Source organism: Grampus griseus (assembly GCF_964374135.1).
Source record: "Grampus griseus genome assembly, chromosome: 16".
Classification (NCBI taxonomy): domain Eukaryota; kingdom Metazoa; phylum Chordata; class Mammalia; order Artiodactyla; family Delphinidae; genus Grampus; species Grampus griseus.
This window is the reverse complement of record NC_139010.1, coordinates 62,585,506-62,613,076: the sequence shown is the minus strand read 5'-3', so window position 1 is coordinate 62,613,076 and position 27,571 is coordinate 62,585,506. Positions and strand designations below refer to the sequence as shown.

General features: G+C 45.2%; 1 protein-coding gene across 1 annotated transcript in view; it reads right to left on the bottom strand.

Annotated features, from left to right (window-relative positions):
- The window catches only part of SORCS3 (sortilin related VPS10 domain containing receptor 3), a gene marked incomplete at both ends in the record, with an annotated part of 579,237 nt that overhangs the window by 394,906 nt on the left and 156,760 nt on the right, over nt 1-27,571 (bottom strand). The window contains one exon of the mRNA XM_082673649.1: nt 9,697-9,764. Within this exon, the coding sequence (XP_082529775.1) occupies nt 9,697-9,764 (68 nt within the window). The remainder of the gene's footprint in view (nt 1-9,696; nt 9,765-27,571) is intronic.

Sequence of the window (27,571 nt, the reverse complement as noted above, 5' to 3'; positions counted from 1 at the left end):
ACCAACCTACTCAAGAAATCAGTTTATCCATCTGTAAAATGGAATGTTTAATGACACAGGCCTCCCATTCCTCCCAGAAATATGAGGCATGCCATACTTCATGTGGGCAATGACTACAAATATTATACCAATTGAAGACATTCGTGCCACTGAAAGGAAAATCTTTTAAAAGATAAAGTCTATGGATTGCCTTTTAATACTTGACTTTAGCTTTAACTTGGGCACAAACCATCTGGAAGCAAAAGTAAGCTGTGAAATATTTCCTTTATAAGTTCAGCGATTTCTGAAAAGAAACGTCACAGACATGTAACATTAAGAAGAGGATCTTTTTACCAGTTTATGGCTCCCCAAATAAAGTCCAGATAGTGGTCTTCATGGGGAAGTTGCCAGAAGCCTCCTAATGACATTTACAGTCTATGTCCAATAAAGTAATTGGCCACCAAAGGATGATAAAGTAACTATGAAAGCTTGACTACCTAATCTTTAGAGTCATTATATATATATAAGCAGGAATGGAGTATGTAAAAATCCACTCTCCTATAAACTTGGAAATAGACAGTAGGTTCTGTGTGAATTGAAATTTTTCCCTTTTTTTTTTGGCTTCAAACCACAGTCCAGGGGCCCACCTATCATAGTTTTACACATGTGGACATCTGGAAGGGAAATAAATTAAGGCTTTACCTTAGAGAGTCAGGAAATGCATCCATTTATAAATGTTATTTCAGAAGGAACTGTCTGATCCTGTTTACTTATTAACTTCATTAGAAGGCTAATGAATCTGCTGCTGAGAAAATGGGAGGGAACTCAGGGTGTGGAGGGGGATGGGCAGAATCTCACACCCCTCCTCCAAATGGTGGCGTTGTTTGTCATTGTGATAAAATGGTACAGCATTTGGAAGGAAGGGAAAACAACATAAAATAACAATCAACAGACACAATCCATACGAAAGGATTGTGTTCTCTCAGCCACCGGACAAAAATCAAGATTTATACATGTCAGGGTGGAAGAAAAAAGACTAGGCCATAAAAAAGAAACCTCTTTCCCATAATAAATAGGAAAACATTAAATCTGTAAACCAGATGTTTCTCCAGTGTTCACGTTGCTCTATTCTCCAGCAAAGTAAGATGTCTGAGGTCTCGATATTTAGCGCAAAGTCCTTTCTCATTCTATTTTTTGGAGGAGCAAAGGGTTTCATAGATTGAATGCTGCTCTTTATGCTTAATGAATTGAAATTAAGGAGTTAGGACACTACTACTGGCTGACACCTGCCCATTGGCTACTATCCATCCGTGAACAAACAGCACGTTAGTTTTCCTTAAGGAGGGTGGACGTTCTCACAAGTGGGGCTGTCAGCTCATAAAAGGTTATCTGTTGGGCACCATAAATCCTGTGTGTGTTCCCCCGTTTGATTTCCCAGGTTGGTAGCGTCTGTGGACTTGGAGTTGAAAGGGATTTGAGATCACTTCATCGAAAACCTTTATGAGGAAACAGAAGGATGGCATGAGTAATTCGATTAATTAGCAACTGAGATGGGCCTAGAACCCAAGATTCCTCTGAGCTCAGTGGCTCCCAATCTTACCTGAAACTCAGAACCAACCACAGAGCTTTTAAAAGTATACATCCTGAGTAACACCCAGCCTTACCAAATTGGAATCTCTTGGTTAGGGGCCAGGAATCTAGATTTTTTAACAAAATCCGCAAGTAATTCTGAGGCTACACCAAATCTGAGAAACATGGATGACCCCACCCTGCCTTCCATGTTAATTACTTGGGAAGGACAAAGCTCTTCAATGGGCTTACCTCCCCCAATACTTGCATTAAAAAGAAAATTTCCAGCAATGGATGCGTTAACTCAACACTGTGTTAGGGGAACTTAAATCAGATTGTGCTTGGCATCCTATGCCCAAAATCAGCAGCAGCTGCAGCTGATGTAGAAAAACCAAGAAATATATTAACCTTTCCCTTTTGCCAAGCACAGATGAGTGTCTAAAGGAGAAGACAAACAGATGGCCAACAAACACATGACAGGATGCTCAACATCACCAATCATTAGAGAAATGCAAATCAAAACTACAATGACGTATCACCTCACACCGGTCAGAATGGCCATCATCACAAAATCTACAAACAATAAATGCTGGAGAGGGTATGGAGAAAAGGGAACTCTCTTGCACTGTGGGTAGGAATGTAAATTGATACAGCCACTATGGAGAACACTATGGAGGTTCCTTAAAAAACTAAAAATAGAATTACCATATGACCCAGCAATCCCACTACTGGGCATATACCCAGAGAAAACCATAATTCCAAAAGACACGTGCACCCCAATGTTCAATGCAGCACTATTTACAATAGCCAGGACATGGAAGCAACCTAAATGTCCATCAACAGAGGAATGGATAAAGATGTGGTACATATATACAATGGAATATTACTCAGCCATATAAAGGAATAATATTGAGTCATCTGTAGAGACGTGGATGAACCGAGAGACTGTCATACAGAGTGAAGTAAGTCAGAAAGAGAAAAACAAATATCGTATATTAACGCATATACGTGGAATCTAGAAAAATGGTGTAGGTCATTTTACTTGCAAAGCAGAAACAGAGACACAGACGTAGAGAACAAACGTATGGACACCAGGAGGAAGGGGTGGGTGGGACGAAATGGGAGATTGCGATTGACATATATACACTATTGATACTATGTATAAAATAGATAACTAATAAGAAGCTACTGTATAGCACAGGGAACTCTACTCAATGCTCTGTGGTGACCTAAATGGGAAAGAAATCCAAAAAAGAGGGGATATATGTTTACGTATAGCTGACTCACTTTGCTGTAAAGGAGAAACTAACACAACATTGTAAAGCAACTATACTCCAATAAAACTTAATTAAAAAAAAAAAAGGAGAAGACTCCGGAACATTCTCTCAATAGAAATGTATCATTTCCAGGCACCACGTGCTAAGGACTCTAGGTATGCTCTGCACCCCACCCTCCTAAAGATATCAGCACAACTGTCCTCAGGAGGCTGGTAGAAGCTGCTGGGCTAGGAGGATATGAGCCTACGAACGAATAATAATTATTACATTAAGTACTAACTAGATAGTAGGCATTTTGCATTCCACGCATTATCTCACTGAAACCTCACAAAGCTTCCATGAGATGGGTCTTACTATCATCCCACTATATGGATAGGTAAACCAAAGCTTACAGAAATGAAAACACTGCTTAAGGTGGTACAGTTAGCAAGCAGTAGATCTGGGATTCACATCCAGGCAATCTGAATTCAGGACCCACTTCTTCAACCACTACACATACTCAATCCCATCTGTTACCAGGTGTTTCTGAGAATTATGGAAGCTACTAGTTCTCATATGAAACAGTCTTTCCTCTGAAAAGTTTCACACCCTAATGGAGAAATAAGATGTTTTCTATTAAACAGCAAAACAAAATACATGAGACAAATTGATCATTTCTCTAATTCATTCCTAGAATTGCTCTGCATCCTCACGGAATGAGGTGTGATAATAATAAAAATGTAAGTATTTCTACAGTCGGGCTACTCATCACAGAATGCGATGTGTTTTGCATATACATATATATATACTTGAGTATGCCTGACATTGTTTCCTATACGCATTAATCTTACCTTTCAACTGAATTAAACATTCCTCGAGGATAGCAATCATGACATACTTATTTGGCATCACCCAGCAATGAGCACAGGACTGCTTACATAATGAATGCTCAGTTAATATCTGTTCAACTGAATGCTCTGTGACCAATTCAGGAGTTTTCACCAGATTTATTACCACTGAAAGCAAACAGACAAAGGCCCCAGTTCTAGAGGGAGGATTTCACAGCCTGTACCTGCCCAGCCTTCGGGACATCACATATGAAGAGCCTAGCGAATAGGATGGAAAGCTTTTAATTAACAGCCTAGAAAAAAAAAATGTCATTCCAATCTGCAGTTTTGTTTCCATTAATTCACTCAGATTCAGCAGGAATTCCACTAAGGAATTGGGGTGAACAGCTGTAGAGGGAGGGAAGCACATAAATAAATCATGAATGTCATTAAAATTTGTAAACTAGTAACTCCTGGGAAGTTTTAGCAATTATTATCAGGGTTTTCTTGGCAAACAAAAAAATTAATAAATCCAAAGGTTTCCCAGAAAGGTCACTGACAGAACAATTAGAGGAGGAAATAAATGGTCCAGACAACAGCTTGCAAACTAGATGAAAAGTTACAGGATTCCCCAGTGGCAGGGGGATAGACAACTCAATACATGGAAAGCAACAGGACAAGACGGGGCTGGGGCTGGGGCTGCTTCGGGGCTATTCGTACTTCAGTTCAGTTCTTTTAGCCTTTATTTAGTGCAGCCCGGGTGCCGGGCAGTGTAGATCCAGAAACAGGAAGAGCACGTGGTCCCTGCTCTCAAGAGGCTCCCAGGCTGGGAACAAATGAACAACACAGTGTAAGGATGAGACAGCAGTGGTAAGCAGAGGAGAGGCACCCAATCCAGGGAGGAGGGTCAGGGAAGGTATCCAGGAGGATGTGACCAGGAAGTGGGACCCTAACCAGGAACCCCTCGACCTAAAGCCCCCTTGCACTGCAGGTCCTGAGGCCAGGCATACAGGAGCAGTGTCTGAGAAGCCTCGCTGCTTTTCCAAGAGCAGAATGTCTCCCACACTGCCAGGCTGCGGGTGGGTGAAATGGAGTAAGGTGGGGGGAGGGAACTGAGGTAATGTAGCAATGCAGGGGTACCACCCACTGTAAAGGATTCCTGGTTCCTCTTACACCAAGACAACTGCAAATTCATTTAGCTCTGTGAGGACCCCAATCCAATAGAAATTCCAGGGGAAAGCTCACGTGGAGACATCGCACCCGATCAGAAGCTGGCCTCTCACGGACCTTTACTAAAGACTAGTGCTTGAAATGGACAGATGGAAGCTGGGGATTGCTTGCCAGCTCATCTACCTCCAGAAAATGAGACCATAAAAACAATTTTTTTTTTTTAAAGAAGATGTTGGGGGTAGGAGTTTATTAATTTATTTATTTATTTTTGCTGCATTGGGTCTTTGTTTCTGTGCAAGGGCTTTCTCTAGTTGCGGCAAGCGGGGGCCACTCTTCATCGCAGTGCACGGGCCTCTCACTATCGCGGCCTCTTGTTGCGGAGCACAGGCTCCAAACGTGCAGGCTCAGTAGTTATGGCTCACGGGCCTAGTTGCTCCCCGGCATGTGGGATCCTCCCAGACCAGGGCTCGAACCCGTGTCCCCTGCATCAGCAGGCGGACTCTCAACCACTGCGCCACCAGGGAAGCCCAAAAACAATTTTTTAGGGGAGGGCAATGTGTTTGTTTATCAGTCTAAGTGTTAATGTTTAAGACATATAGAACCGAGTCCAAGAAGTGATCTGCCAGTCCCCACCGTGACTTACGTTCTAAACTAAAGACTCAAAAACCTCAAGCAGTGGATTAATCAACCTTTTCATAGGTACCACATTCAAAGAAAAGTGGCGCCCTTGCTCCCAAATTGAGAACCACGAATGCCGCCAAACTCGGCAGAGATGCACACACCATATGTGCAAAGGGACGTGAAGATGGCCCCAAAGCATGTGCCCCATGCTGTTGTCGCAGAAATGAGAGAGAGCGTGACCCAGCCATTGAGCCCCATGGTGCCTGTACACCATACACCAATGGCCTATTTGCAGCTGGGAATGGAGGAGACGTGAAGAAGAGGGCTATCTCTAAACAGACTCACAGACTTAGAGAACAGACTTGTGGTTGCCAAGGGGGAGGAGGGGTGGGAGAGGCGTGGAGTGGGATTTGGGATCAGCAGATGCAAACTATTATATATAGAACAGATGAACAACAAGGACCTACCGTAGAGCACAGGTAACTATATTCAATATCCTGTGAGACAAATAATTATGTCATACTGTAACCTGGCAGGGAGCATCATCTTGTCATGACAGCTGTTGCTCCAGGCGCCTCTGCTGTACAGAAAATTGAAGAAGAATCACCAAATTCAATTTCAACTTGGCTAGGCATGTTGGACTGAATCACAAAAATGAAAGGGTGTGTGTTTAATTTAGCTTCTTTTCTCTGCTCACTGTATTAGTAAGGAAGACCATAGCGCTCTAGGCTCTACCTGTAAAATACATCATTAGCAATATAGAAAAGAGGACAAGGGCACAGATCTTTAGGGGATGAGTAGGGAAGACAATAAAAAGTAAGAAGTCACCCTGTGAGGCCCCAGAAAGTTGGATAATTCCCACAAAGTTTAGGAGCAGTCCCTTTCCTCAATCACACCCTCTGCAGGGGTTCCTAAGCTGGGCTTTATCAGACCTGTGAACCCTCTGAATCACGACACAAAAATACATCCACATAACATTTATCCAGAGGGAAAGCCTATAATAGCCACCAGTTGTTTTCAAATCCCTGAAAGGTCACACCATACATACTCTGTTATCGATAATCTATGCTCCGACTAACTGCCTTTGATTTGACCCCTTCTGTGAACTCGATGAGTCCCCCCACCCTCCCTACCTGGTCCAACACCCAGCTGCTTCCCCTGCCTCCTTCCCGGGCCACCTTATCTCCTGCAGCCCAGCCTTGCCTGGACTTTGCCCTGTGCAAGGGGCATTTTTCCACTTTCCATTTGCCAAATCGCATCCTGCCCATCATTCCAGCACCCAGCTCAGAGAACTTTTTCTACAAAAGAATGTCTTTGACCAGGTAGCCATTGCTATTCCAATTCCCCCCAATCAGCAGACGGAACAACATTATAAATCACTCTTCTCCCCTCCCTACCCCCTGCCATCCCCCCAAAGATCTGTGCTAATTCCCAGATGGCGCAGAATACATCCCTTTGGTGCCCTACAATTTCCAGCCCATGGATCCCTGCATTAGTGGGTCCTTACAAACTAAACTATACAAACACACAGGGTTATAATAGTCATTAATTATTATAATTAACTGAGCACTTCCCACATGTGGGTAACTGTCCTAAATGTTTGTACATTTACTATTTCATTTAATCCTTGCAACCCATCCATGAATTTATTCATCAAGCAAACACTTACCAAGTACCTCCTGTGTGCCAGGTGCCGTCCTAGGTGTTGAGGATACAGCACTGAATTAAAATGGAAAAACTATCTCTCACTACAAGCTTAGATGCTACTGGTGTAAGTAGAATATAAATAAATCAATAAGTAAATATTTAGCAGCTAGAGGGTGACAGGTACTAAGGAGGAAAATGCAGCCAAGTGATGGAATGCCAAGTCCTCAGGCAAAGGCCTCACTGACGAGGTGAGCAGAGAGGAGGGAAGTGAGGGTGTGCCCTGCTCCCTGCAAGAAGAGAGCTCAGACCCAGGAAAGAGCTGAGTGTAAGGGCTCCGGGGAAGAGGCTGGCTGGTTCAAGTAACAGCAAGGACACTGTGTCTGGAGCAAAGGTAGGATCTGTACTATCTCCAATTTACATTCAGGGAAATTGAGACTTAAGAGAGTGAAGTAGGTTGAATGGCAGCCCCTGTTCCAAATATGTCCTAACCCCCAAAACCTGCAATGGGACCATCTTCGAAAAAGTGTCTTTGCAGATGTAAGGATCTGGAAATGAGAGCATCCTGGATTACCCGGCTGGGCCCTAACTCCAATGGCAAGTGTTCTTCTAAGGGACAGAAGGGGAGAAGACACAGACACAGAGAAGATGATAAAGGCAGAGAGTGGAGTAATGCAGCCCCAAGGAACACCGACAGACACCAGAAGCAGGAAGAGGCAACGAAGGGTTCTCCTCAGAGCCCCCAGAAGGAGGGTGGCCCTAAAGATGCCTTGATTTCAGACTTGTGGCCTCCAGACTGGAAGAGAATACATTTCCGCTGTTTGAAGCCACCCAGCCTGTGGTCCTTGATTACGGCAGCCCTGGGAAGCTGATCCAGAGAGGTTAGGTAAAGTGCCCAAAGCCACAGAGCTCTTTGGGTGGACAAGCTGTGATTTGAATCCCGGCAATGGGACATCAGGGTGCCCTTAGGGCCACTTGGCCATCTGCTGTCCTTGACACACACTAGTGAATACACTGGCTCTTATGACTGTGGGGCACACACTCTGTCACTTACGGGCATTAAGCACCTGGCTTCGGCCCCATGGTTTTGCCTGGTCCACCTTTAAAACTAGCAAACCTTTCCTATAACATGGGCTGCTAGGTACAGCTGTTTCCCATTGTAAGCGTGAGCTTTTCTGGTTTCATTATTTGCACCAAGCAGACAGCACTGGAGTCAGGCTTAAAGGCTCACCACCACATCCCTGTGACAGGGCCTCAGAGGATGGTTTCTGAGGCTCTAAGGCCCCAGGAGACCCACGTGAGTGGAAACAGGCATGCTTTCATCTACGGAAGGCACCTGGTTACTTATACCTCTGCCGGTTTTCACTGAGCAGCAAAATTAGGTTTTGGACATCCTGTGCAAATGGAGGCAGGCCTCCATCGATATGAGCAATTAACCCCAAATATTTAATAGATGCTGTGACTGCTCCCCTCCCTGGGAGAGAGGCTCTGGCTGATTCTCTGCAAACAGATCAGATGAAGAAGCAGCCAGGCGTGCTGATACTCACGCCCCAGACCCCCCTGCTCCAAAACCCCAGCAGACCCTCAGGACTGGCGCTGGGATGAAGACAGCCAAATGAATGGCCTTTCGTGACAGTGTTCTCCCCAGTGTTTACAAGTGGCAGAGCAAATGGAATGGATACGCAGCCCTCTTGAGGCCCATGGAGGTAATAAGCACAGAGCATGAAGCGCTGACTCAGAGTGGCTGATGAAACTTGCTGGTGCCCTGTGTGACTGCCAGCAGCGTGGCGGCGACCGTGAACTTGCACGTGAGGAGGTATATGGAAGAGTGAGTGTGCGGCGTCCCCTAGCCAGAGAGACTGCGGGGTTCACGGCTTCGTGAAAGCCCTCTCTGACTTAATCCACCCACATCCTTCTCCCCATCCCAGCCTTCCGTCAGGGCTGATTTATCCTGCAGGCACATGGACACAGAGCCTAGGGTTCACAAAAATGCTGTCATTTCTTTTAAAGCCACAAACAAAAAAAATGAATATTTTAGGCTGAAAACAAGTTTTAACATACAGTATTAATATATTTGTCTTTACACCAGTACAGTTGTAAAATATATTTTTTAATATTATTTTATGGATGAAGAAGCCCACGAAGGCTTGGGACCACAAACGTCATCACACGGGCCTGATTCCCACATGTGTCTATTCCCAGATTCACGGGCTTCTCAAGAATCACAGCATCTTACAGGCACAAAGGACAAGAAACAGTCCTTGGGCCTAGACTCATGCCAAGGCCAGCATCCCTCCTACGGCACGCTCCCTTATCCACGGCCTCCACTTTCCCCAGGCATGCTCTGATCTCTCTACCCACATTTGTGTTTATCCAGTCAAAGGAGATGCTGCAGGAACGCAGAAACAACCACGGTGCCAGGGAGAATATGTGACAGACCCCACGGGAGATAGCAGAGTGCTAAGGAATCTGCAGACGGAGGCCATCAGGGCCACCCAGGGCATTAAAGGGGGCATCCAGGAGGAGGACCATCTTCTGCTCCTTTCAAAACGAGCTCTCCAACTGCTTAGCTGGCATTCCTCACGTGAGCCGAACCCGAGTAGCCAGGTAAGAATCGCTAACCCACTTACCTCCAAAGTGAGCTCTCTGTCACGCTTCCCAGGTTGAAGTCATACAGCTTCGTCAGGATAAGTATAACCTGAGAGGGGGTGAGGAGGAGGGCAGAGGAGAAGAAGAAAAAGGAAGCCGGCTTTAGTTTGCGTAACAATGTACAGTTCATCTCAAATCACCCAGTGGAGGGCTTAGAATTTGTCTGTGGAGTTGAGGGGTATTATAGGATCAAGCAAGGGGAAAAAAATTATTAATTTAATGCTCCCCCGTAACTGGTAGCATTTATTTTAATCCCGACAATGCTTTGCATTTGAAATAAAACATGTCAACAGGAATTAACTGGGTACTGACAGTTGTTTCTCCACATCTGTCCTCCTTCAAGGTCAGGCACAGGCCAGCTGGCTCTGTTCACACGTGTGGCCACCCAGAGATCAGAGGATGGGCTTGCTTTTGATCTGCAGATGACTTTGACTTACAGATGTAGACCTAAAAGGCTAAGAAAGAACTGGGCCTGATTCTGTGTCTACAGAGAGGTTCAAAGAGATTCTGTGTTCCCATCACAGGGCCTCAGAGCCATAAAAGCTTGAATGACAGGCAAGCCCAGCCCCCAACAGTCTCTGATGCCACCTGCCTTCTACCATGTCCCACCCATGGAGTAAGCAGGTCATTAGACTCCACCGGACTCCAGGACCACTTTCGTGACTCCAGTTGAAACTAAGAAACCCAGAAGGAAAGCTGTATGTGTCAAAAAGCTGGACAGCCTGTAATAGGGTTAGCAGTTTTCTGAAATGATCTTCCATTGGCCAGGCTGGTCCCAGGCCCTTTTAACTTCTCCAGCTGGGAACCTGGACCTCAAACGTTTCCCTGCCTATGCCTCGTGCGCCCAGACAGTGGCTTAGGAACAACCCCATATCTACCAGGATGCTAAGCGCAGGCACCTGAATCGATTTTAATCAAAACACAGGTGCCTAATATACAGTGTCTGCCTGCACGCATGATAATCCAGTTACACATAATTGTGTTTATCTAAATTTAATGCACAACTCATTTCACTTTTCTCAGCTCCTTCGCCTTCCACAATTTAACTTCCTCCAGTTCATTTGCACAGCACCCATTAAACTCTTTCCGAGATAATGAATTTCTGCTACCAAGATGGGACTTTCCCATTCTAGGTAACCATTTAAGATTAAAGAAAAATAATCAGCCATTATATTGAACGTTTTTGTGGCATTTAACCGACGACAAAACACTCACTTTGAGATTTATTCTCATCCAGCACCCCATGGGGTCAGTCAGTACCATTTCCACCTCTTTTATGTAAACTAAGAAAAAATTAGAGACCAGGATATGATCCATTATGGGTCAAAGAGAATCCCTGGAAAAGCTGACTTGCAACATTCAACTTCTCTGCAGGGCCATGACTGGATGATTCTTACGTCTTCTCTCAGATTGTGTCCTGTGATGGGGAGTAGTAGGTTGGCAAGAAACAGCCAAGCAAAGAAGAACATCAATGACGTGGCTATTTGTAGAACAGGAGAATAGGTACCGAGGCACCAAGCTACCTGTCCTATTAGCATAGCACAACTGCAAGGAGCGTGTATCCTTTGCAAAGCATTGTTCTCCATGGTCACTCAGTGGTCCATGCCTCTCCCATTAATAGCGGGTTTCCTCATTTGTAAAATTCAGGGGCTAATGAAGACAAGACTTATCCAAACCTTCTCCAACCAAATAGCAATGTGCTGATAATTCCTATTTGTTAAATTAATACAAACACATACACATACATACACACCAGACTTCTCTTCATTTTACTTCTTTCATTGACGAAGTCATTCTTTCACAGTCCCTATGTAAAAACATGGGTGCCTATGTGCAGACCATCCCAAAATCTAGACAAAGAAACTCAAAGCTATGCTCTTCTAGAAACAGATCGGAACACCCATCTAGAATCTGCAGGAGCAACTAAGACGACTTCACTGTCTCCCAACATCAAGCCTTCAGGGACATCAAACATCTCAAAAAAAGTGCAAAGCCCACGAAGAAAGAAGCAAGAGATGTTGGGGGTCAGAGGTCACTTAACTGATTGCCTAACAAACAACTGGGTCTGGAAAACCCCTCAAAAATGCAGAGCCCTTCTCACGTGTCTGTGTCTCCTTACCCAGGGCTTGGATCACTCTCCTTCCTTCCATCTTCTCAAATCAAATCATCATTTTTGAGTCAATGAAAGATAATGGTGTTTCAGCAGTAAAGCATAGTCTTCAGAAGGGGATGGTGTTAATCTAGTCTACTACCTTCATTTTACAGATGAGGAAACTGAGACACAGAGACAGGAGACGACTCAAGTTCAAGTCCCAACAATGTGTGGCCTTGACCAAGTGCCCAGGGCACAGTTCTTCCCATTCCATGAGCAAAGCTGGAGACTAACAGTCACTGGGGAGCCTGCTACATGCAGATTCCCTGGTCCCATTCCCAGCAAGTTTGACTTGGTGGATCCTGGGGAGGGTCCAGAAACCTTCCTGTAGCTATTAGAGGATCACACTTTGAGAAAGACTCTACCACACCATGATTCCTCTCCCAACTCCATGCGGCAGTGACACCACCCTTCCACTATGGTGGAATCCTGATCTCTAAAAGCATCTTTGCCTTTAAATTGAGTGGACTTTACAAAGAAAGCAGGTCATAGGAGATGCATAAGGAAGATGTCTCCACAAAATCACCCCAACATTCCCCAGAGGAAAGGTCCAAACACGGAGAATTGGGGCTGGAAGCTACCTTTCCCCTGGAGCCAGCAAAGAAGGACAATAATAAAGTTATGAAGACATGATCATGTAACCTTTAGCCTTAAGATATTCTGTGCCTAGCAAAGAAAACCAAGATTGAAAGAAAGCCTGTCAACCTCTGGCTTCTCTCACCATTCAGAGCCTTCCAAAGGCCACCAGGAAGAAGGGATTACCAGGGCAGAAAACTGAAAGCAGATGCACTAAACCCACTAACAAGCCCTGGGCTGCTGGGCAAGGACTCAGATCAGAATGAGAAGATGTGAGTGCGACCAAAGAATCACCAGTGGATAGATGAGGAAGGATGCAGGAAGGATGCAGGAAGGATGGAGGAAGGATGCAGGAAGGATGCAGGAAGGATGGAGGAAGGATGCAGGAAGGATGGAGGAAGGATGCAGGAAGGATGCAGGAAGGATGGAGGAAGGATGCAGGAAGGATTCAGGAAGGATGCAGGAAGGATGGAGGAGCTACCCTGGGAGCCACAGCAAAGCCTGACTTGACTCCTCTCCAGCAGATACCCCCAGATGAGGGTTGGCAGTCAAATTCAAAGAAGGAAAAGCAGGGACCAAACATTAATTGAACCCTTACTATGTGCTAAATACTACACTGGGTGCTTCTCAGTCCTCACAACACACTTCTGAGACTGAGCAGATGTAATATAGCATCTGCATTTTACAGATGAGGAAGGTGAGTCCTAAGAGTTAAGCAATTTGCTCCCCAAAGCACACAACTAGCAAGAGACAGAGCCAGCATTCCCACCCAGGGCTATGAGACTCCACCATGCTTGTTCCGCTCTGATGCAATGCTCCTCCATTCAGCAAATGTTTATGTGAGTTTTTTGTGTGCAAGGCAATGAACAGGCAAACTGAGAGGTGGGCACATCCTTGCTCTCAAGGAGTTTATCACTCAGTCATGAATTCCACAAATATTTACTGAGCTCCTCTTATGTGAATTAGAAAGACATCTGCTGAACTCTGGGAATCGGGGAAAGATACAGAGCTCAAGGCCCAGGGGTGAAGGTAACTTTTGTTTTCTTTGTTCTTGGAGAAAGAAATAGGAAACAGAGATGTGTAATGAGGAAATAACTAGACAAACTGTTGGGAGATCCAGGTTTGTCAAATAAGCTTTGTCAAAAAGTTTCTCTTTGACCAACAGGCTACAAATCCTAGGGGGATTTTAGACAGCAGGAGAAATGAAAATAAATTGGAATTATTCATGAGTAAATAGCAGTTCTCTCTTAATATAAGCTATACACATACTGGTGTACACACAGAGTGAAGCCACATATATAAGAGCTCCTCTGTATAGGCACATATAACTGTAAATTGGCATCAGACATATTCTCTGGAAGAGCATTTGTTCATACACCTCTTATAGCTTTTATCAAACTGGATTAACGTGACTTCTCCATATGTCTGTCTTCTCTGTTAGATTGTGACCTCTTTGAGCTAAAAAATCAGGTCTCATTCAACTCTGCATCCCCAATGCCTAGCACAACACCTGACACACGGCAGGTGCTGTATAAGGTCCACTGAATGAATTATAAATGAATGACAGTAAAAGAAGGGATGAGATGATAAGTGTATCTGAGAGGTGCAGATAATGTGAGATAAGAGTTGAAAGGAGGAAGCAATTAAGTCCAGAAAATGTGGTCGGCAAAGCCTTCATGAAGGAAAGACTACATGAGCCAAAACTTGAAGTATGAAGAATTTGGAGACAGAGAAATGGAGATTACTCCCTTGCCTGTCTGGCCTCTCTCTTTATCCCTCCCTCCCTCCCCGTCTTTCTTTCTTTCCTTCATATTTTGGCTGGACAAAAACAGATAGAAAAAAGGGCAGACGGGTGCCATTTCAGTTACAAGAAACAGCACAGAGGTAGAGCAGAATGGGCCATTAGGGGCTAGAACAGTCATGTGTTGAGTGCAGTGTCAACACATGGGGACACCAACCACTTGGAGACACGGTCAGGCTGTGCCAGGGTGAGAAAGAAGGCACAAAGGACGATGGAATCGTGCAGGAAGGACAGAGGAAGCCCAGCCTGTAGTCAACTATGGACTGACAAAAAGTTTTATAAACATGAAGAGGGTGATAATGAGGGACTATATTATAACAAGAGCCTTACTATGTATAAACATATACCATATAATATTACTATATATTACATATATAATATCAATATATTGTATATTAGATGACTATATTATAATAAAAGGCTTACTGTGTGTTCATATATATATCTATACACACATATTATATGTATTATATATATATATTAAGGGACTGTATTGTAATAAGCGACTCATATAATTAGGTGACAATAAGGGACATGGCTGGCCTCTTACAAAATCCATTGGTGCTGCCCTTGCTGACCACCCAGCTCCCATCTTCTTGTCCCCAGGCATCTAATGTCTTCTGCTGCCCCCAGATGCTCAGGCCAGCCCTCAGCTAACTGCCTGATCTTTAGACACACACAATGCCAGTAACTAATGTCTTTATTTGTCACATCCCCTCTCCCGTTCATTCTTCTATTCCTGCCTTATGCCAAACACAGCACAGGATCCGTGGTGATAAAGTGATCAAAAGAGAAATGGCTCCTGTCTTCATGAAATGTATACTCTCCCTTAATGTATAATCTTCTTTAGGAAGATTTTACATTTCATGAAGACAGGACCCATTGGGTCCAGCCGCCCGGCAGCATGGAAAGAACGGAGCACTTGCAACTAGAGGGCTGCACTCAAAACCCAATATCACCATATGCTACTGGGTGAGGCTGATCAACTTACTAACATTTTCAGTATCTGTTCCAGTTTCCTAAAATGGGGATAATGATTCTCCTTCCCCTGCCAGCCTCACAGGATTTTTGATTTGAATCAAATAAGGAAAGCTGACCTGCTTTAGAAGCTGTACTATGCAAATGTGAGTGATTAGTATGATAATTACCCTTCAGGAGACAAGGGTTGCAAGTCATCCTTATCTGATGGGGTGAGGGGGATTCAGATCCTAGCGTTGCTAAGCTCCTTCTGAAAAATACCCACCCATTCTAGACCCCAGCTGCAACACAGCAGGCTGCAAATCAGACCCGGTATGTTCCCTGGGCTCCCGCACTCAGCTTCCGCTTTAGAAGCAAAGCAGAAAGCCCTGGGGGATTCCTGTCCTCTGAAAGGATAACGCATAATCTGAAAATTCATAAATCACTGGGACGCTCTCGCCCGTGAGCACATTCAGTGAAATGAGGACCTTTAGTGCCTGTAAAATTTTACTCTGAAGGAAAATGACTTTAGTTCATTAAACCTTCCTGAAACCTTGGTACCTTTCAATCCATGGGGCTCTATGCATGTCCCCTCCAGGTCCCCCTCACCTCTCACCACCTCATTCCTGCCCCTACCTGATAGTTCTTTGTTTCCAGCCGATTGGAATATGGACGGTGGCCTTCTTTACTGAAAGTGATTCACAGTGGTAAGCAGTAAGGATGCTAAAACCTACTCCTCGGGGAGTGTACACAAAAGTGCATTTTTCAGTCTCAGCAGAGTCTGAATTCTGGAGCCCTCCTCCCACTTCATGAGGCACTCCCCCCCACCCCCGGTAACAGAAACTGAATATTTACAGTCCACAGCCCAACTGACCCCCAGTCTAACAATGTCTGGGTACCAACTGGGTATCCAGAACTGTGCTAGGTATATGCCAAGTTCAGAATAACATAAATGGTGCTCCCTGCCCACCGTGAGTTTACAATCTAGCTGAGAGGGCAAGGAATTGTACAAGAAATATCATCTTTGTCATCTTGTTCCATTGCATGCAATTTCACAAACCGGTTATCCCGTTCCCTGTTTTTTTTTAAAGGGCAGATCATCAACTCTGTGGTTCAAGATAGAACCTCAGCATGAGCCCTGAGTCCACCCTCATCCCACACTTAGCAAGACAAACATCAAGTCCTCTGAAATGTGCTGCAGTCCACTGGATCATCCTCAAAATGTTTTCATTCATTCACTAAGCAAATATGTACGGAATGCTTCCTCGTGGCCAAGCGCTATGGATTCAGCAGCGAAGACAACAAACCAGCTTCTCTGCCCCCATAGAGTTTATATTCCGGCAAGGGAGATAAACACATAAGTAGGTAAGTGACATAGTAGTCAGATGATGGTGGGTTAGATGATGGACATATCAGCACTTAGAGCAAGTGCTCGTATGCAGGCGTGGTCCAGGGCTGTGCAGGCTGAAGCAGTATAGAAGGAGCCCAGGAAAGTTCTCTGTGAAAAACTGACACTCAAGCAAAACCCTGAATGAGGTAAGGGATGAAGCCATGTGGCTATCTGGGTCATAAACATTACAGGCAGAGAAAAAGGCAAATGCAAAGATCCTGAGGCAGGAACGTGCCTGACATATTCAAGAAACAGCAAGGAGGCCAATGAGGATGGAGCGGAGAGACAGGGAGAGTAGTAGGAGATGAGGTCCGGGAAATTTGGGGAGGCTTAGATCTTGCTGGGACTTGTGAAGGACTGGCTCTTACTGAGTGAGATGAGAAGCTACTAGAGGATTTTACTAGAGGACTTAAGTTTTCACAGGGTGCTTCTGGTTACTGTGTTGAGAGAGGCATCGAGGAGACAAAGGTGAATTAGGATCCTGTTGTAATCATCCAGGTGAAACATGGTACAGGGTAGACCAGAGCAACAGCCGCGGACAGGAGAAGAAACATGATCTGAAGATATTTTGAAGGTAGAGTCAAGAAGATTTGCTGACAAATTGGGTATAGGGCGTGAAGGAAAGAGAATAGTCCAAAACGACCCTCAGAGTTTGGGACTAAGTAATTAGAAGCATAGAGTTGCCATTTTATGAGATGGAGACTGTAGGAGAAGGAGGTTGGGAGGAAAGCTGAGAAGTTTAGCTTTGGACATTAAGTTTGAGATGCCTAAGAGAATTCAAGCGGAGAAGTCAAATAGCTGAATAAACGAGTCTGGAGTTCAGCGCAGAGAGTCTAGGCTAAAAAATCTCAACTGGGGAGTCGTCAGTGATTAGATGGTATTTAAAGACATGAGACTAGGTTAGGTCACCAGGAGATGGAGTGTGGATAGAGTAGAGAGAGAAGGATCGAAAGCTGGGGCGTTTCAGCACTGAGAGATCGGGGAATGAGAAGAAACCAGTATGTGCTTCAAGCTCTCAGAACTGGCACAGTGAATGTCTGTGTCCTGTGCGAACACTCACCAAATGGTACTTACTACGGAGGAGTCTCTCAATAAGCATATGAACACGATGGCCTTCTGTTGAGGCCAGTAAGCCTTTCTCCCCAGATCCCCCTGTTTGCTCTGTGGGCTCCTGTGTATAGTGGCTACTGTGGCAGAGATGGAGGCTTTGCCTATGTTTGCCATGGACTTCCCCTCGCCAAGGCTGACATGGGCATCGTCACTGCAGTTCCCAATCTGCCAACCTCAGAAATCAGTGCTGAGCCTCAACATGGCACCTGGTGGCAAGTTGATTGCACTGTCCCCCTCCCAGCACATAGAGGAAGCAATTTCTTCTCCTCGGACTTGCTTTCCTTGCCTGCGGTAAATACGCTAGAATCAAAATCTTTCCATTTCAGAGTGCCTTACTCACCGTCATGATATCCCACACAATTGCTTCTAACAAAGAAACTCATTTCACAGCAAATGAAGTGTTGTCATGGGCCTGTCCATGGAATTCACTGGTCTTCCCACAAACTACATCCACCAGAAGCAGATGACCTGATACGATGATTGAATGGCCTTCCGAAGATTCAATGACACAACTAGCTAGAAGCCAGCACTGCATGAGGTTGTGGTGCTGTCTTCTAGGATGTGGATTCGACTAGTAAATGGCCAAAATACAAAGGTCTGGGAATCAAGGGGCAAAAGTGGGAGCGCTCCTCTCATTATTCCTCGCAATAAGCCATCACAGAGTATTTTCTTCACATCCACACAACTTTCGGCTCTGTTGATAAATCTTGGTTCCTAAGGAGAAAAAACACCTGTTCCATTGAACTGGAAGCTGAAACTAATACCCAGCTATTTTGAGCTTCACATGCTACCACTGAACCAACAGGAAGAGAGGAGGCTACTTATGAATAGGGGATGGAAATGGACACTCAGAGTAGCTAAAAGGGTAGACTGTGCTGTCTGTTTACTCTCGGCCCACTTTCCTGCCTAAGTATCATAGGTAACCAGGACCCTGAGAAGCGTATTTCTAAGACTCTCCTGTCATCTGGCTTCCAATTCTGCCAGTTGGGGTGGGGTCACTCAGGGGACATGTGGACAAGGGAAAAGCTCCTCTCCTCACACTTTGTTTTTGAGTGACAAGACAACAGCAGCAACAGAGCCAGTGGTACCAACAGCAGCGGTGCTGGGTCTCAGTGAAATGAAGGGCTTGTGCAGCTCAGCACAGCCCCAGGAATCTGGGTGGGAGAGACCCTTGGCCTCTTGTACTGCCCTTCCTCCTCCTGGGTAAGGGGTAACAGTTTCTGCAGTTACCAAATTTGAGCAACTATATTTTCTCCTCCTTGTTCCTCCAGCCTTGCCGGCACTCTTGTAAATCAGTTCCTGCATTCAACGTCTTTTCTTGAGAAATACCTCGAGTCAGGGACCCTCACTGACACAGAATGATCTGTGAGGTTAGAGGAAATTCAGGAGAACATGTGTTCTGGAAGCCGAGAAGAGTATGGGTTTCAAGGAGGAAGGAGTGATTGGCTGTGTGAAATGCTGCAGGCAGTTCATGGACAAAAAAGATGAAGAATGGACCATTGGATTTAGCTACTAGATGACTGCAGAGACCTTCAAAATAACTAGCTGACTTAATTTCTGGCGTTCACCCCTCTTCTATCCTTACACCAGAATGACCTTTCTAAAGCAGAGGCGGAATCCCATTGCCTACTGCCAAACAATCTCTAGTGGCTTCGGGCCGCCTTTAAGATCAAATTCCTCAGCATAACAGGGAGATCAGCTTGGTGCTTTGTGACCACCTGGAGGGGTGGGATAGGGAGGGTGGGAAGGAGGGAGACGCAAGAGGGAAGAGATATGGGAACATATGTATATGTATAACTGATTCACTTTGTTATAAAGCAGAAACTAACACACCATTGTAAAGCAATTATACTCCAATAAAGATGTAAAAAAAAAAAAAATTCCTCAGCATAGCATAAAAGATCTTTCTCAACCTGGCCTCAGTTGACATTTTAACCCTCTTCTAGAGCCACTTTCCCAAAATAACATCTAAATTCTAGCCACACCAGAATACCCACGTTTCTCCTTGTTCCACGCTCCCACACTTTCACACAAGCTCTTTTCTCTCCTCTGAAAGCCCTTCTCCCACTCTCCACCTGAGGATCTCATTCTTTAAGGCCCAGCTCAAATACCATCAACACTCTGGTGTCTTACCTGTCCTCCAAGACAGAATGGATCCCCCGTAATCCATGCTCCCCTACCTTGTTGCCCATACATCCAAGTATACTACTCACCAGATTACACTATAATTTTCTCTTTGCCTATGCGTCTCCACCATTAGGGGATGTGCTCCTTCAGGACAGACCTCGTTTTTCTCATTATTATCCAAGAGTATTATCACACTCTTCATTAACATGCTGCCTATTAACTAACAGAGATATGACACATTCGATGAACTGAAAGTGTTGCCATAGGTGTTCAAAGGAGGAGAAGATGGGTCTGGGCTGGGGTGAGCAAGTTGTCCTCATAAAGGATGAGAGGCATAAGTAAGGTCATAAGAGATGGGTGGGGAATGGAAATTCCCAGCCCTCTTCTTTCTGGAATATCTTATACAGTTTTTCAAGGGTATCTTTTTTTTAGGTAAATTGGGAAGAAAGAATTCAAAATGGGTATGAAAGAACTTCAAGAATGTCCACAAGAGGGTAAGATAAAGGGAACACACGGGCAGGGAGGGAAGATGGTGAAAGCAACCTTCTTGTATGACTGCATTAAGTTTTCAAGAATTGGTATTCTCTAGGGACGTCTAGAGAGGACAAAGATATGTACCTATATCTGATGGGACGTAGACTAAAGAAAACATTATACCTACAGACAAAAGCACGACTTGATTAAGTAATTTAGACAAGAGAAGAATATTGAAAGGGCAGAGGTGGGGATGCTAATAGATGCTGAGCACCTACAAAGTGCCCAGCACTGTGCTTGGTGCTCTATGTGCATTACATAGGTAATGGGCATAAGCACAGTGAAGGGTAGATAGCATTACCCACATTGTCCAGACGAGCAAACCGTCCAGGCCATGCAGCTAGGGAGAGGTAGGAGTCAGAACCCAAACACGCGCACGTCTGTTCCTCCATGATCCAAGGAAGGGATCAGAGATACAGAATTTAACAGGTTTAGTAGCTCTATTTAAAATGCGGCCAGTGTAAGAAAGTACTTTGCAGAATGTGGTAGCTGAACAAGGCAAGTGGCAGACCAAGGAAATGAAAACGCAGTGTTGTTGAAACAAGGAGCTTGTGAAAAATGGCTGTTGAATAGTGGGCGGTTGTTCTGGTTTTGTGTAACGAGCCATTAAAAATGAATTAAAAATCCATTCACTCTCATTCCCTAAGGGACTGAAAACGAAAGAGACAGCCATCTCTTGGAAATGACTTAGGTAGCATGCAGCCCAGTAAGGGGGGGGGGGTCAAATTGCTCAGAATTCCCTGCCAGTGTCTGTACTACACGATGAGAGCTCACCAGAACCAGAGTTAATTCACTCAACGTGTACCATTAACTAGGAGTCTGAGCTCATACCCTCCTATATGTCCATCATTCCTTCCATCCAACCACCACCAGCACCACCCTCATGAGGAGGCCAAGGGCAGAAACAGGTGTGAGCAGATGAAAGATGAAACCATGGCTCCAAAGCCACTAGTGTGAAGCTTCCAGAGATACTCATCAACAGAGAGGCAAATATAAGCTATCTGTTTCCTTGGTAATAGATCAAAAGCTCTAACGCAGACAGTCTTGGTGTGGAATCCAGGCTCTGCCACTTACTCTCTGCGTAACCTGCGGCACGTGGCTAACCCCATGGGGCCTCCGTGCCCTTATCTGGAAAATGAGACCAGTATCGTTCCCTTCACTGCACTGCTGTGAGGATTAGGCTTATGTGCCAGGCACATTCTCAAGCCTCGTCATATATTAGGTTCCTGCCATCCTGCTTTGTCTCTGAGCAAACCAGGTCATTTGCCCACCCAAGTAGGAAAATGCCATGTCCCAAGAGGGAGCACGTCACTTCTTTAGCGACGACAACTGGCAGCTCAGAAAATACAGAGCAGCCTCACAAGGCCTCTCACTGATGTAGAGATGAAAGCCTAGAGCACTCCCTGAGCGCTGGTGCTTGCTTTGTATGGACGTGCCTTGACAGCCTCAGCAACGGGAAGATCACGGGCTCATCAAGCCCATGTTGCCTGGTGTGCGATCCTACCCACTTGCCACTTTTCATTTCAGGGTCCGTCTCCACTGGACCTGCCTGTAGGCGCGCATACCCCCCTTCCTTCCGCCACTCCTGCCAAGGGGCATCATTCCCTCTTAGGTCTCAGGAGCTGAAAGAGCTCTCAGCCCAACCACTGTAGCTGCCGCACCAAGTGGATTGTCGAGGGATAAGCAGATACCCCCAGATTGGAGCTAGCTACCAGTGCAAGAGACCAAGAGCAGGGATTCGACTAGATTGTAAGATGCCTCAGGGCCACACAACCGTCTGTCCTATTTTTCACTACTATATCTTCAGCACCTGGGACAGTACCCAGCATGTCCCAGATTCCCTGTATACAAGGGTGGAGTGAATGACCCATCATCTAATCCCGTGATCTGGCATTTCTCACAACCTGTCTCCTATTCAACGCTACAAATGACTACACAGTGTCTCTTATGGTCGATGCACCATGCTCATTGCTGTGGAGATGGAGGCACGAAGGACACAATGTTCCTGACACTTTCGGTGCAACCCGACAGATACACATTTATACGGCTACCTTCAGTGAAAGCTGGAATCACTCTGACTTACGCCAGGTTGTAAGTCGTTTCACCTAGTGTCTCATGGGAATCTCACAGTAACCCAGCAAGGTTGACATATGACAGAAATGAGTGATTCCCTAACAGGGATGAAGTAGAGGATTACTCTCCATGAAAATTTTTATAAGAGGTACTATTTGAACTGGCTTATCTTTAGTAGGTGAAGAAGGCAACGACTTTTTCAGGCTAAGGATGCAGCATGAGAAGACACAATTAGGTTGAAATTGCCTGTCATGTTCCAGGCCTGGGGCGGGGGTTGGGGGTGGGGCTGGGGTCTGCAGAGGTTAGAGCTTCAGGTACATGGAGAAGGAGATGGAGACCCAGGCTGGGGTAAGACAATGATGATTTTAACTACTAGGTGTGTAAGTTTCTATTGCTGATGTAACGGATTACTACAAATAAAGTGGCTTGAAACAACACAAATGTATTATCTTACAGCTTTGGAGATCAGAAGTCCAAAATGGGTTTCAAAGGCTAAAATCAAGGTGTCGGCAGGGCTGTATTCCTACATTCCTCCTGGAGGCTCTAGGGGAGGATCCGTTTCTTGCCTTTTCCAGCTTCTAGAGGCTGCGTGCATTCCTTGGTTCCTGGTCCCCCTCCATCTTCAAAGCCAGCAATGATTGGTTGAGTCTCACACTGCATCACTCTGACTCTTCTTCCTCCCTTTTTCCCATTTAAGGATCCTTCTGATAACACTGGACCCAGCCTGGTAACCCAGGATAATCACTTTATCTTACACTCAACTGATTACAACCTTATTTCCATCTACTATCCTATCTCCCCTTTTCTATGTAATCTAACATATTCACAGGTTCCAGGAATTAGGACATGGACATCTTTTGGGAGGACACTATTCTGCCTAGCACATCAGGTTAAAGAGTTTCAACTCTACTCAGTAAATAGCATAGAAATGTCTACTGTGCTTGAGCAGGTGAATAATCAGTTGGCACCTGCATTTTGGAAAGAAAACTGTCAGGGGTATGAAGGGTGAATCAGTGAAGATGACAAACAGGGAGTCTGGTGAGAAGGATATTACAACAGTCCCAATATAAGAGATAAGAGATCTGAACTAAGATAATGGCCATAGAGAAGGAAAGAAAGAAGGGGGGGTGGTGGGAGCCCTACGAAAACTGTTGCTAAAATTTGCAAATAGTGTATAACAGAAAAGCATGGAGTCAAAGATGCCTCTGAGGTTTCCAAGGAAGTTAATGTGCTTCATTTTAATTAAAAGGCTTGGGCTTGAAATCCAGCTCCAACACTTGCAGGAGGACCATCTCATATGTTCCCACAGTCTAATCCTCATTTCATGCCCCAGCTTGGTGGAATGGGTTTTCAAGTTACTTCCCTGCATCTATGCATCCTCCCATTGTTGGAAACATGCTCATGGCCAAATTGCTTCTTCTGCCCCATCTTGTTCTTGCCCATTTGCCTAGGGGACTTGAAGGGTCTGTTTGTTACTTCCTGCCCAACTGCCTGAACTTCTGAGAATCTTCTTCCCTCAATTAACATTTCCTGGCCTCATTCACATTTCCGGTTACCTCTTGAGCCCCTTTAGCACACTGCTTGCTTGGATCTCACCTGTGGGTTGCCCAGAGAATTTGACCATGGCAGCCGCATCCCAATACCAAACAGATGAAGGGCCATCCCGTTCATGAGGTGGAAAGTGGGGAGGGGGTGTCAATTTTAGTCTCAAGCTCAAGCTCATGGACAAGCACTTGATCAAAACCCGGAGTTCTGGGGCTTCCCTGGTGGCGCAGTGGTTGAGAGTCTGCCTGCCGATGCAGGGGACACGGGTTCGTGCCCCGGTCCGGGAAGATCCCACATGCCGCGGAGCGGCTGGGCCCGTGAGCCATGGCCGCTGAGCCTGCGCGTCCGGAGCCTGTGCTCCGCAACGGGAGAGGCCGCAGCAGTGAGAGGCCCACGTACCGCAAAAAAAAAAAAAAAACAGAGTTCTGAATCATAGAGTAAAAGGATCATCTACTCAAGCAAGAGAGTACTCATAAATCCCAGACATTAGAGGCAGAAAATATTTAGCGTATGTTCAGGGCCATGCCAGACCCAGAGAAGAATTGCTCCCCTCTGGTCTTTTGCAGTTGCTAGCATTACTCTAGCAGCCAAACCAATATCCCCACTAGAAAGTTATCTGGATTTTGCCTAAAATAACATAAGCCTGGACTTTGTCTCCACGTAACTCCTCGGAAACGAGAACCTCCAGCGGCTGATGGTGGATGATTTAAGAGCCCTCTCTCGTGTAGCCTAGGACATCATAACAAAGAACACATAATTTATTTGTATTGATTCACTAGCACACATTTGATCATATCTACTTGTCCTTCCTTTGGCTAAGAATCCATGGCCATGGTCCCGAGAAATTTATCTTTCACAAAATATCTCCGTAAAAAAATAAGTTCCTCACATATCTTAGCTTCAGCAAAAGAGTGAGGTCAGGAAGACTTGCCAAGGAAAAGGGGAAAGGGAGCCTGCAGCCTCCTCGTGTGTTGACCCTGGTCTAAGCAATCTCCCTACCACAGACAAGGTGTGTGCTTGGACATTAAAGCTTCAGTTCTGGGACAGGGACTGTCAGATACAGAAACAAAAATTAGAGACAGATCAGATTCTTGTGCTAGAGGAATAAGGAGCACAGAGAAGCTGGTTGGATTCTGAGACAAAGAAAAGGAGTACAAAATAAGGAGCAGAAACACGGCATGAAAGTGCCCAGGTGTTCAGCACTGCTTTCCCTTGACCTTGAATGAAGGTTATTCATCCAAATAATCTTGTGCTGAGCATCTACTATGTACCTGGTTCTGCTGGAGAAGCTGGAAAAGGTTGCACATGGTTTTTTTTCTCCAGAGACTCTCAATCTAATGGAAGGGGGGAAAGGCAAGTAAGCAAGTATTTTATTTAACGTGTTTTCTAGTGTACTTACTGCACTAACTCAAAAATTTTGTGACTCGTAATTCCATGGTGTAGTAGCTCCTCTCACTCCAGAATAAAGCAGAAAATCAAATCATGGGAAAACTAAAGAGAAATGGCTTTCCATTTTAACAAGGCTGATCAACTTGGTGGGCACAAGGAACTTCAAACTTGATGTTGAATGTGTTGAATGGATGCCTAGAAGGAAGCCATTTGCTTTAAATTGCTGTATCCCATTGTAGGATTTCCTCCTTAGCCTATTTAGTTGTCCTCAGCATTAATGAGATTGACTAGATAGCCCGAAAGAAACACAAATCCTCCCCTCTGTCCCCAACAACATGCATGTGTCCTTTTCTCCCTGCCAGCAACCACCGACCCACCCTTCAAGCACCAGCTCAAGCCCCATCCCCAGCAGAGAGTCATTGCTCCTTACCCCAGTCCAAATTCATCTCTCCATTTATGGCCAACTTATTTCCCAGTATCTCCCATCCCACATGCTTATCTTACAGTTTGACCTTGACACTCTTCCTATTGAGTGGTAGATGGAGTTCATGTCCCTCCCTTTGAAAGCAGGCATATCTTTGTTACTATATTGACCAACAGTGCATAGGGGAAGTAGTGCCAAGTGACCTCCATGGTTAGCTGTGCACTCTTAGGATGGCTGCTCTCAAGGTGCCAGTGCCATGTGTGAGGATGCCCAAACCGGACCACAGTAGGGAAGACCGCATGCAGGGGCCACAGTGTTTCAGCTCACAGCCCAACTGAGGACCCACTGAAGAGGGAGCATCAGTCACCAGCTACGAGGGAAGATAGCTTCAGACGCCTTGCAGCCCCAGCTGTTGAGTCAGCCTCAGCTCTGAATCTTTCCAGCTGAGGTTTCAGACACGGTATACATAGTGCCCAGCCAAAATCCTCAACACACAGAATCATGAACATAATAAAATGTTTTCCTTTTGCACTGCTAAATTTTGGGGGTGGTTTGTTATGCGGAAAAAGTACCCAGGACACCACTCATAAAGTACGTGCAGCATTTAAGGCTTACAGTCTTGATGCACGTGGAATTATTTTTCTAATGACTTGATTTATGTAGATCTAATTTCCATAGATAGATGATTGTAAACTCCTTGAGAGAAGAGATTAAGAACCTATCAGACATCTTCCTACAGGGAGACTAAATACCACCTGCCCTAAAGAGTGTTTATCAAGAAACCACTCAGACCTGCCCCCTCCTTTTGGAACGCCACATCTCAAAGAGGGCACGATCATCCATTCGGCTGTCCAAACCAACCTACTGTATCCTGCTATATTCCTCCCCACACCACACGCAAACCCACCCTGTTACTCTGCCCCTAATGTCCGTATCTCACCCTTCCGTGCATGGCTACCACTCCTTCCCAAGTTCAAATTCTCATCCTTTCTCATGAGCTCTATTGCGTCTACCTCCTCACTGGTCTCCCTGCCTCTAGTCGCACAAGGCCATCTTCCACAAGGGGCCAGGTTGCCTTCCTTCCACGCAAATATAATCATGTAATTCCTCCAAATCCTCAGTGACTCCCTATTGCCTACAGGGTAGAATCTTAAGTGAGTGGCAAAGCACAAGGGCTTTCAACCTGGCCCCAGCCTAAGTCTCTAGGTCTCTATCCTCATTTCCTGTCACTAGCTCTTCACTTTGGGTTCTACTTTCTGTATTATTCATATGAACCACAGAACCGAGCAAATGATTTCAGTGACTTTTTTCAATTCTCTCCCCCAATGATACAGAACCAGGGCATTCTGGCTTAATTTCTCTCTCTCCCTCTTTCTCTCAGTCCTCTTTCAGAACCCTGTCTAGGGTCTAGACCTGTGCTTTCCAATTACCACTACAGCCATTAGCTATGCAGGATTACTTAAATTTAAAAAATTAAGTACAATTAGTATTAATCATTCAGTTCTTCAGTCATGCTAGCCACATTTCAAGCACTCAACAGTCACAGGTGGCCAGTGGCTACCATACTGCAAAGAGTAGATTATAGAACACCTCCATCATTGCACAAAGTTCTAGTAAACAGTGCTGGTCTAGAGATTCTCAGCTAAGAGTTGTTCTTCAAACATACTCTGTTCTCACTTGTCCCCCGCTTTTTCCTCACCCAGATTACTGGTATGGTGGAGAGCTAGATTCTCCATGCTTCCCAGAATCCATGCCCTCTCCCCCTGGGAACAATGTCC